We start from the raw sequence: 12154 nt of genomic DNA on the forward strand, positions 1-12154 counted from the left end.
AGCTTCATAGATTCTCCAGTTTTATTAAGATTAGTTTTTAATTTAATTTTTAAAACCTAATAAGATTTAGTTTAAAAAAATTTTCCATGTTTTTATTCTTATTTTCATTCAATTTCCTGTGAGGAAAGCCCGCCTAGCAATATTTTAGAAAATTTTTGTAAAAGTGTACTGAGCCCACTGAGCTTTATAAATAATTTGAGACGATAAAAATTTATAAAAAAAGGATTTATTGTGAATTTTATTTAGAAATCTTGTAGAAAACTTTCAAAGGAATTTATAAAAGAAATTTTTTGATTTCTTTTCCTGCGAAAAAAGCTTTTATTCACTGTGAGCAACTTAAAATAAAATTAAAATCGGATTAAAATAGAATTTATATCGACTTTGAAATAAAGTCTAAAGCAGAGGCGTGCAAGAACCGTTGAAACCGAATAAACGTCAAAATGAAACATGTACGTCAATAGTCAAAACGTTACTATAACAAACTTATTTTGACGTTAATTCGGTTTCAACGGTTTTTGCACACCTCTGGTCTAAAGCCTTTTTTGGTTTATATACAATTCTTTTGGAACGTTATGCTCAAGAATAAGCACACATACTGCAAGAAAAGCGATACAAGAAAACGTTTTTGTTCTTATGTCTGAATTCGTTAAAATCGGATCACAAGAAATAGGATTTCTCAATCGAATTATTTTTAAGTGAGTCATTCTTCTGAAATATTTTGTGATTTGAATTTCTAATAAAGAACCGATTTAAAAAACCGATTAAAGAAAGATTTTGCAATAAGTTGAAATTCACAATTTTGCAATTTTTGAGAGAATTATTATTCATTGCGATCGAGAACGTTCCTTTGAAGGATGATCCTCAAAGAATATTCTTTTCAAATACGGACTGAGATGATTTTAAATTTGGCTTCCGTCCTACTAAAATCCTGGCTACGGCCTTGATTCTGTGATCTGAGAATGCAATTGTAGTGAAGATCTAGGGATGTAATTCGGTCACCATTAATCTCAGAAAATTGTGAAGCAAAAACCGACGTGAGGATAATTATATTGTTGGGGAAATCCGGAAATCGTCGGGAAATGGGATCTCTCAAAGAAAACTCATCAACTTTTCTCAAAGCTTTCGGCTCAGGCTCCGAGCCTTCATCAGTGATCAAGTCTAATATTGCTTTCCTGAGATTCGTTCATAATAATCAACGTCAACACTATAGGCATAGGGCATATGGACAATATGGGAGCACGTTTTTGCAATTCTACAACATTTTTTCACTATTTTGACAACAAATTTACAAACAATTATTAGGAATGTTAGAGGCTTCAGGGATCTCTTCTTTGTTCGCAATCGTTCACACATTGTCCTTATGCCCTGTCCATATGAAGGATCAGAGCCTGAGCCGAAAGCTTTGAGTAAAGTTGATGAGTTTTCCTTGAGAGATCCAGTTTCCCGACAATTTTCGGTTTTCCCCATCAATATAATCTCAGAAAAATTCTAGTGACTCAAAAAGAATTCCTACACAGTACACTTAAATCGTAAAGTCAACAATAAAAATTGTGCTACATATTTTCACAAAAACCAAGAAAATCTAAACAGTAACTGCATGAAATTGCCTTATCTTCCCCTACACACCTCCCTATGGCGACCTGAGTGCAATGTACAGCAGACACTTCATGCAAACACTTGTTCTAAGCCACAATCATCAACATAAAGGAGATAAATATGGGATAGACAAAAAGCATTACAAAGGTCAGTGAATGCACATTTGGGACAAACTGAATAATAGAGAGATTTGAGTAAATAGATATAGAGCAAAAAGGACTGACCAAGTAACTCTCTGGCAATGCACCGGGATTAGATTCAGATTAATCTTAACTTAGTCTGTGTACACAACTAGGCTCTGAAGTCTCTGAAGTCTCTGAATTTCTGAATGAAATTGAATTGGTTTCAATTTATTCAACTTTTCCCAAGAATTTTTGAAGAGTACGAAAGTGAATTACATAAAAATGTTTAAGGTTAGTATAAGGTTTCGGTAAGGCTTAGGTATAAGGCTTTAAGGCTTCGCATACACTCTGACTTCGAACAATAGCAATATATTGTAATAGTCAGCATTAAGTCATACATTTGGGCACATGAAACATTGAGAAACTAGGCTTAACCTTTAGTCTGAGATCCATATAAATAGAGATTTTGTGTTTTATCCCTGAAGTACGCACTTACGAGAACTTTCCTGAAAAGCTTTAAATGTAATTTAGAAGTAGTTTTATATAGCTCACAGTTCCGAAATTTAAAGTTGCGGGTTCTTTTGTTCTTGTCTAATGTGTATTTAGCATTAATTTGTACAAAGTTTCACACATGTTCATTGGGAAAAACTTCTTTAAAGTTTCCTAAAACGTATTTTTTGAGTCATAATATTTTAGAATCACTTGAATCAAGATTCAGAGTTAAATTTAAATGTGTCAACTGACATCTTTTAAACTTTTCCACAGGAAAAAAAATAACAACTAAGAGCAATTTTAGAAAAGAGAGCTCTAAATGGTTGTTTTCTGCTTTTATAAGTACTGTGGATTTGTTGAAAATGGCAACAAGAAAGTTTTGGAAAGACTTAGCATGTTTCTACGTGAATGCTCTGAGGGTTCATAAAATCCTCCTTGATATGTTTAAAAGTTTTCTCCATGTTGGAAGAAAAGCAATTCAATGCGAAATTCTAGTTGTCTCCATTTTGCCTAATCTTCTACCATAAATTACTCACTAAAACCCCATCGAGGTATTATCGGAAGTTCTCCCTGTGCCAAATCTCTGGTGGGATTTCAAAACGGTAGCAAGAAGATAATGTCTATGCATGCAAAATTGTGGAAATAATTTCCAAACAATTTCAAAATGGGGTGAAATATTTGAAAGTTTACCACAAAGTCAAATACACAAAGCATTAATTGCAATGTTAATTGCACTAAGTCAATTTGTTAAAAACCAACCAGTTGGAGAATTTAGTTATATGGGCCAAAGTTCAAATGTCACACTTTCCGTTTTGGTTGAAAAATTCACAATTCTCACCTCCATCCAACCGCAAAAACTTCGCTTGAGGGATGATGTTGTTAACCTCTACCGTAAGCATGCAAACTATGCTTAATGCTGGAGGAAATAGGGCCAGGTGATGAGGTGTAGGGTATGAGTGTTGCTGGGGCGTTTCATGAATCCATTTATGTACATAATGTCATTATTGTATATCAGGAGAAGATTACAGTCCAATTGACAGGTTACATATTAGACGATGTTCATTTCATTATGGATGCATTGACTTTACATTTACACTCCATCCACACCCCCAACCATTGATTTCCACCCAAAGGCCCCAATAAAACAACCACCATACCATGATCCTCTCTATACCATGCACATCGATAAAGAATGATGGGGTGTGTTTATCCCATATGCTTTCACATTAAATTACACGAGCACATTGGTTAATGTTCATCAATAACGCATTAAATTGTATATACGGTGCTCTAGGGACAATTTTCGTGTGATAATTCCCTTAGTGCGATCATCGAGAGATTTTCCTAAGAGGATTTGTTTAATTTCATATCAGTATACTTTTAAAATAAACTCTCTTCTCTTAAAGGATACCACTAATACCACTGATACTTCATCTTCAATGACCATATCATTAACTATTCTGATCCTAGATCCTTAAGCTCGACCACTTTATGAACATTCATTCTCTATCGCTTTTGTGAGTAAATATAGGGGAAGGCTTTCAAACTTTGCACATACTCTGACTTCGAACACTTCATTTTTTCTCATAGTTTCTTAATGAACGACCTATTTTTTTCAGGAAATGTGTTACCCAAGACTGGCTATTAAAATATATTGCCACAGGTCAGACTCACTACTATACACTATACAGTAAGCCTGAAAGGACAAGGATGACAGGACGTCCTAGGCATAGTTGCATATAAGCACCGAAGTCCTAAATTTGAAATGCAATATTTTTAATTTAATTGATAGTTTTTTGTTACACTAGTTGTTTTGTTAACACTAGTTTATCATCTTTGTTGTCTTTAAATCACTTCCTAAAATATTGAAAAATTAATAATAATATGGACATTGCTTTGGGTAGTATTCCACTTTGAGTGAAATACCGGCCACTTTTTCTCTGACCACCTTTTGTGACGCAACGGATAGAAAATTTCAAAACGTCAAACGGAACGAGTTTAATATTTAGTTTAATACGTTTATATAACCCATAAGCCCTGATATCTTCCGTGTAATTTGTCCTGAAGACCTGAAGAGTAGCATCTCAAATTTACGCGCAGATTCAATTTTCCCCTTCTGAACTCTTTCAAGACCTTTTCCACATAATTTTTTTTCATAGAAGCGATGGTTTTTTTCTCTAGACATGGTAGAACTCAGAAATTAGAAAAAACACACAAAATGAAAAAGAAATTTAGGAAAGCAAAAGATGTTGCCAGAATAGGCAACACTACCTCACCGGAGAGACGCTCACAAAGTATATACTTTTTTACGCGAAATACAGGATCCAGCTGAGAAATTTCACCCGAAATTTAAAGATTGATTCATTATTAACATAAACAGAAAACAATCTTTAATGAAAACTAATTAATTTTCATGAAAAACACTGAAGGAAAACCTTTTGCACTTCACTACAAATCAGAAGACTGCTAGAAACACAATGAATCTGTCACATTTTTTGTAAGACCCTTTCCACACTGAGTTTTTAGAACGCAATTTTAATTCAAATTATACCTAAAGTTTAACAGTCTTTGTGTTAATATATCCTAAAATAAATAAATATTTAAAAGCAAAATGAATTCATTGACTATTCGAAGATAACATACATAATTTTAATTAATTTATTTCCATGGCCTAAATTACACTCAAAGTGGCCGAAATTAGAAGCTAGCCAAAATTTGGCACACTTCTCCTATGTCAGATTCACTAAAAGAATATGGGGAAATATTTGAAGTGTTAGAAGTCTGAAAGCCTTCTCCTATTTAGCTTTAATACTGAATGAAACTGATTTACCGGAAAAATATATCTTAGAGAATAGAGGTTAAATTGAACTTACTAATAATAGGTACAATAATCACTGGTAAAAATAAAATGATCAAATTTATCCAAATTTGATCTTTTTGCATGTTAATTTGATCCATGTATGTTTATTAGTGATTGATTGACAGAATTGACAAATACAGTGGGACCTCGATAGAGTCAATTAATTATTTCCAGGCCTGTTGACTCTATTGGATTCATTGACTCTATTGAAGACCGAAAAAATAATAATTAAAATGTGAAATATTGATAGAAAGGGGTATTGTTTTATGTTTGTTCTAGATCACTGATAAATTCAGAACCATAGTCGAATATTCATTTAATTAACTCATAAATTCTACACCTCCTGGCCCAAAAAAGTCATATGATTGGGCAAAAGTTGGAGATTAAGGACTGATTTTACGGAATGTTTTTATTATTCGTAACTTAGGTATAAATTACTCTTCATGGTAATATTGAGGAAGATAGTTTTTTTTTGTGATTACAGGATTTTTATGATTACAGGAAATCACGTTATACTAGTTTTTCGGAAGATTAAGGGGAAAAATGGGGTAGAAATGAGGGTCGTCCTAAGACTTCAAGTCAATATCTTTAACCATTCAGCACTTTAATCTTAAATGTACAAAGGAAGGACCCTTTAACCGTTTTTTGCTGACCAATTTTAATTTTTTGTCGCTTATTTTGCTTTTGATCTAAATTCTCTTAAATTAAAAACGTTACTTAAAAATAATTTACACATTTTCTTTAGAAGGGTAATTTTTATGGTCGTAAGTTTTTTAAAAAGTTTGAATAAATTTAGAACAAGTTTCTTGACTATGTTGTACTTAAAAAACCTAGCATCCTGTACGCTTTCTTTACATTAAAAATTTCCTTATATTGCGATCATAGGCTTAATCAAACAATCTTAAGACAAGAGAATTTTCAATCGGTCAAAATGCTTAAAATCACGAAAAGAAAATTATTTTTTTTGGAAAATGATTACACGGCTGATATACGAATTTTATTATAATATTACCATGTACTTACATAAATATTCTTCTTGTGTTAAAAACGTTACATTGACACTCCAAAACACTAATTTCAATTTCGAAAAGATATAATAAAATCATGTAATATTATTAGTTCATTAATAAAGGAAAAGCTGACTATCGGAGTCAATTTGGGCCCAAGTTGACTTTATCGGAGTCCGTAGAGTAAAAAAGTAGCTGTTGACTCTATTGGAGATTGACTCTATCGGGGGTTGACTCTATCGAGGTCCTACTGTAGTACTTCAAAAGTACATTATTTTAGAAAAACCAGGACTTTTTGCTTATTTAGTTCCCCGTTGTCTTAGTTCCGGTAGCCAATCTCCAGAGCAAACCGATCTTGTACCGGTTATGAACAATTCATTATCGGTCGTAACTGATTCATACATATCTTGCTATTTTTAGATTTTGAATTTGTGTCAACGTGAAAGTTCAATTAAGATCTAGATTTTTTTTTAAGTTGGAAAAAGCGGATTATATAACTGCCCTCACTTTCCTTTCGAACAGTAAAAGAATAAAATCGCGATATTTAAAGTCTGACGACCTTCGAAGGCTAACCACCTTCCTCTACAGGATTAATTATAATCTTAATTTAAAATCAATTGGAATCCAATGAGAATGAACCACACCTAGAATAAAAAGTATGTATCTTTGGAAGTTCATCCATTACATACCAATTGTGAGTAAAATGTCTGCCTAGACTACGTTCAAAGTATACCCGAAAATGAAAACAGGTTGTAGCGATTTTTAAAATAAACAAAAAATATCATTTGCGGAAGTAATAACTATGTTTATGACTTGTATAGAAATATTCTTAGAACAAAATCGGTGATATGATCGACTCAGGGAAGAGAAAGACACTAAAGACCAGAAATTGATATCTCTCACAGTTTGGCCCCTAGGTCGTTAACTGTAAAACAATATGCGAATAAATACATGTTTTTTGGATAGAGCAATTTCAAAATTAATCAAAGTATGAATAGGGTTTCTTAAGTTTTCTCAGGCAAGATAAAACCCAAGCCTGATACACGCTTCAGACCTAAAGTTTACTTCTATATGGCTCATATGGCCTGACAACTGATTCATTAGATTTTAAACTACCGCCATAAAATATGTCTGCAATTGCTTGTTGTTAGGAAAATTAGGATTTTCGAACACTGGATTAAACCTTCAATCTGAAGACTCTATGGAAAGAAGTACCTAGGCAAAAACTTAGAAATTTTCTAACGATACAACTTTTGGGAAATTACTATTTTTTCTTAAGTTTCTTAATGAATTTGACCTATGGCAATACATATGTTAAAAAGTAGGCTTATGCCTTAGGGGAAACTGGGGCACCACAAAACACGGGGCACCACCAAAGACTGCTATTTTTTAATTGGATATTTGATATCAGAGGATAAGACCGATAGGGCTTTATAGGCACTATAGGGATGCTTGTCCACTGAAGGAATGGTCAAGATAGTCCAAGTAGTTTAGAAATAAAAATTACTGTTTGGTGGTACCCCAGTTTCCCCTACATTCTTTTTTTAAAAAGATCGTTAGAACAAACTCATCAGTACCATAAAAAAATGAGCTGTCCGATGCTAGAATCAAAACTTTCACACTCCCACCTGCAGTGATGCTGACTTTTAAAGTAGCAGACCGAGCAGAATAATGATCATCGAATGGTAGGCTTCGTCCCAGATTAAAAATCCAGTAGCCAATACATTTTATGAAAATAAACTTCTGGAAAACTTCGTATATGCATAATATTGAGATAATATGACGGAATTAAGAAAATTACAAATTTTTGTATGGGATCTAGGCGTTATAAGGTTTTTTTTTAAGAGGACGCTGCTAACAAAAAAAATGATAAAGATGTGATAAATTACTAACAATTTTGTTGCTCAAGATATTCTTGAACTTAACTAAATTATTAAAAAAAACACCTTATTTAAATTGCACAATAATATTTATTACTAAAAACAAATCCTGTAATATGCGCATATCACATTTCGAATAACGGCTCCAGTTCTTCCTCAAATGCGTAGAGTTTTCTCTTAAAAGTCCTTAAGGCAGAGAAGGCAGAATTCCAGTCAAGGCACCGGCCAAAGTATCAACGAGACCGGTGAGAATACCGTTGAGAATTGCTGGGATAGTCACACCAAGAATAGCGAGGACAAGGGTTACGATCTGCAGGGCAAGCTGAAGTTCGGCTGAAATATCTGCGACGGTGTTGCCCAGGATATCAGTGATCTGTCCAAGGGCGTTGAGGACGAATATCACGATTTCTCCGACGGTGCTCACGATAGTCACCAAGATGATTCCAGCAGCTAGAGCGAGGACCGTGACGGCAGCTGCAAGTCCACCCGCTACAAGACTGATAGCAGATTCGATGGCATCAGCTAAGGTATCAATAGCGTCGCCCACAGTGTCAACGACAGTTCCGATAGGATCCTCTATAATATCAGTGATATCGACAGGAGAAGCTACAGAAAAGAAGAGAAAGGATTAGTAGGATAACACAGTTGGAAAATCGAACAGAGGATCTTACCATTGGCAAAGGCCGCAGCGAACACCAAAACGGAAAGAGTTCCAATGAAGAAACGCATTTTTCTCAACTTTTGCTAACAGTTGCTTACTGATGCCTCTTCCAAAATCTCCAACTCTTTTTATACCTCAATCCTGGCTTCGGTTTTACCACTTGCGGAGGCATCAGGAGGAAGCTCGTGTGATTGAATAAACTTTTTATTTGTTCACGAGTATTTTTTTGAATTAAAACTATTGGTTTATCAATAAATCGTGTCAGGAACAGACATTACAGAAAAGACTACATATGAGTAAGCTGAGTTAATAAAGATGAATTATTAGATATATTTCTAAAAAAAACTTTATATTTCAAATATCAGTTAAAACGTAAATTGACTACATTGGGTCAACCATTTCAGATAGTAAAAGCGTTTTAATCCAAATCCGTGCGCGATTAGTGAAATCCAACTAAATGTATTCCAATAAATTGAGATTGAGATTGAGCTACCTATAACATCTCACCTTTGTTGTGATTGATAAATACTAAATGAAACCTTTATTAGAATTCGAACCAAAAAATCATTAGTATTTACACAGCTTTCCCGCAGGTGCTTCTAAATTCTGTCTATTTTCTCACATTATTTAAATGTAAATACTTTGAACTTTACACGAGTTTGACCATGGCACTTCTTTGAGAACCACGAGGCTTCATAAAATACTCGTGCACAAACAAAAAGTTTGTTCAATCGCATAATCTTCTTCCTGGTGAGGACCCTAACCTTGCCAAATATGGAACTTGGTTTGAGGTGAAAAAATCTGGAGATGTTCTTATAATTATTTTTTCGTTTCTAAAATGACCTTCATGCCTTCAGCTGATACTTCAAATTTTGGGTATATCTTATTTGCAGATAACATCCAAATTAATTGCTGGAATAATCTAGTTTAATCCTCTTTTGAGAGAATTTCAAACTGGTCTCTATATAATGGTATTGTATGAAATCATAGAAAGTCTCAGGCATTGATAAGGAAAGTATAACTTATCAATCTTCAGAATATTCTCTGGGATTGGATATTACTATTCTGTTTTTAGGCGAATAATCCAGAGGTGTTTTGTAAGGCATTGGCCCTGGTTGACCCATATGGGGAGTACGTATGCCGAGTCCTGTACTTAAATTTTGAATCTTTAAGGTTTTTTACTCCCATAAATACCAGACTCTCCGTCTTCAAACGTACCGTTCTTAAACGTTCCTATGTCTGGATATTGATCTGAAAAATAGGTCCTTAGAAACCAAAATTTCACACATTTAGTCGTATTTGCGAGGAAGTCATCAATGCAAGACAAATCAAGATGGGAATTTAGTGTGGTAATGTTTTTCAATTTATTTACCCTACATGAGGGAGACTTTGTCCCCTACAAGTGACTTTGACCCCCTCCTGTTTGTAAGTTTTTCTAATTCTAATGTTTAAGAACGGTTCTCACTGATCAGACATGGTAGATTGGATCGGTAAAGATTATCCTTAAGTTATAGAACTAAAGAAAAGCTTACGAACAGTAAAGGGTCAAAGTCACGCACTTACGGTACTTCAGTCAACGTTTTGATCCTGGATGGGATCTATAACGATCACTTTTTTGAGTGCAATTTTCTAAAATTTTGGAATATGCGACGCAATCCAGAATAATCGTCACTTGATCATCGTATCTGTGTAATCCACCTTCACTCATCTTAATATTTCTCAATCTGATCAGTCTGGATTGATCTACCAAATTGAGCACTTGGTGTAGTAAGTGGAGAAGAGCTCAAAGTTCCTGGCCATATTGAGGAAGTCACCGGAAAGGACATTCACAGCTCTTTAACCCTTTAAGGACGATTGGAACACCGGTGTCCCATTAAGAAAATAATTTTTCCTGACTACCTAAAGTTATTTTTTTCTTATATCTGTACATAATTGTAAAGTAGAAGGTTGAAGGAATCTAGAATATTTTTTGCAAGTCTCTAGCTATTTGCTATATAGTAAATATCGAAGCTCAAAAATGGCGAATTTTTAAATTCTCAAATTCATAATTTATTTTATTTATTTTTTATACTTCCATTTATTTTAAGCAAAACACTTGGCAATAAAAACTACAATACTCATAAGTAATATTTTTCATTAAAACGAAAAATATTATTCATTGGTATTGTCAGAAAAATTACTTAAATTTTTGGTCTCTTTTCGTCCCTATCGTCCATAGAGGCGCAAAATAGACCTAATCAGACTCTGTTGGACTTTCCAAGGTTAGATGTAAGACTTATCATTGCTATGTTGCTCAGTTTAATTTCTATTGTTAATTTTCAGTCCGTAAAAAGTGTGTCGTCGTTAAAAGGTTAAGTCCGAGGGATGTGTAAGCTATAAATTAGGAGATTTGGCCGTCCAACTACATAGTCCCTAGAGTGAAGGAAGACTGCATGGCCCCTACCCTAGCAATGTTCGTTTCATCTCCATTGTGAAATGTTTCCGGCCCCATACCTTGCTCCTTACTGGACTTCCACATATTAATTGGGGGACAACTGTTTTTTAGCAGCTATTAAGGAAAAAGTATCTTTTGACTTCAAAATTGGTATGAACTCATCCGGAATCCCAGGATAAAGCTGAAGGGATTCGATCCATGGGGGTAAATGGATGCGAATGCTCTCTGTAATATGGAACTTAAAGTTGATTCACTTTCCCGGCGGGCATATGCGATCTCGAAGTATTGTGGTGCTATGGGATAAAAGTGCACGTTGAAAAATCTAGTCCTACCTCGCGGCTTTTGTTGTTCACTACACTGCCAAGGGACAGTAACTTTGTCAAGATTATATAGAATATATGGGTACCGGAGTTCGTCGGAGGAATTTGGAGTTACTCTAGGAAAACATATCAGAAAACAACTCTAGGAAATCACTCTAGAAAACCGAGCCAAAAGCTCTGAAAAGAGTTGATGTTTTCTAAGAGTAACTCCAAATTCCCCCGACGAACTCCGGTACACATATATTCTATTGTCTACGTCGGTTTTTTTCATAATGATTTGACAAGATTGTCCGGACTGTAGAACGATCAGCCTATTTGACACATGTCAACCCAGTCGACGGCTGTGTCCCACCAATCCTAATCCTATCTTCTTTTGACACGCCCAATCCATATCAGCCCAAACGGTTTTGATAGTCGGTATTATATTATTCTTGTTACACATGGTAATCAACACCAGTACCGCAGAGGTGGGACACTTCGACTTCCGGGGTTGACTTTCTTCTCTTATACAGGCTTCAGACCTAAGTTTTAGCCATATGACTTAACTGCTCTACGTTGCTCTACGTAGAGCAGTTCTTATTAATAAAGATTATATGGTAACATTTAACTTAGAATTCGACTATTAAGGGTAAATGATGTATTCTGTTTTGAAAAACCAAAAAAATTGGTGGCTATTTGGGTTTTAAAGACCGTAGCGAATTAGGTGAAACCTCTAGTCTGAAGACCACTTTATTGTTAATGAGCTCTTCTTTAATTTTAGTTCTTAAAATTGGTCTTGATCG

The 12154-nt window shown here is 34.5% G+C and overlaps 2 protein-coding genes across 2 annotated transcripts in view; both read right to left on the reverse strand.

The window, feature by feature from the left end:
- LOC129803756 (uncharacterized) overlaps positions 1-12154 on the reverse strand; it is a 391692-nt gene that overhangs the window by 195038 nt on the left and 184500 nt on the right. The window lies entirely within an intron of this gene.
- Positions 8024-8720, reverse strand: LOC129803833 (uncharacterized). The gene is made up of 2 exons (XM_055850645.1): positions 8629-8720; positions 8024-8563 (listed from the first exon to the last, which is right to left on the reverse strand). The coding sequence occupies exons 1-2, from the start codon at positions 8684-8686 to the stop codon at positions 8145-8147; spliced, it is 477 nt and encodes a 158-aa protein (XP_055706620.1). The 5' UTR covers positions 8687-8720; the 3' UTR covers positions 8024-8144.

This window comes from Phlebotomus papatasi, chromosome 2 (genome assembly GCF_024763615.1).
Source record: "Phlebotomus papatasi isolate M1 chromosome 2, Ppap_2.1, whole genome shotgun sequence".
Lineage (NCBI taxonomy): Eukaryota > Metazoa > Arthropoda > Insecta > Diptera > Psychodidae > Phlebotomus > Phlebotomus papatasi.

Bases quoted from the DNA above. Each gene is read 5' to 3' on its own strand.
- LOC129803833 (XM_055850645.1), bottom strand. From the start codon at position 8,686: ATGCGTTTCTTCATTGGAACTCTTTCCGTTTTGGTGTTCGCTGCGGCC. The intron at 8,564-8,628 runs GTAAGATCCTCT...TCTTTTCTGTAG, and splicing joins CGCTGCGGCCTTTGCCAATG to CTTCTCCTGTCGATATCACT.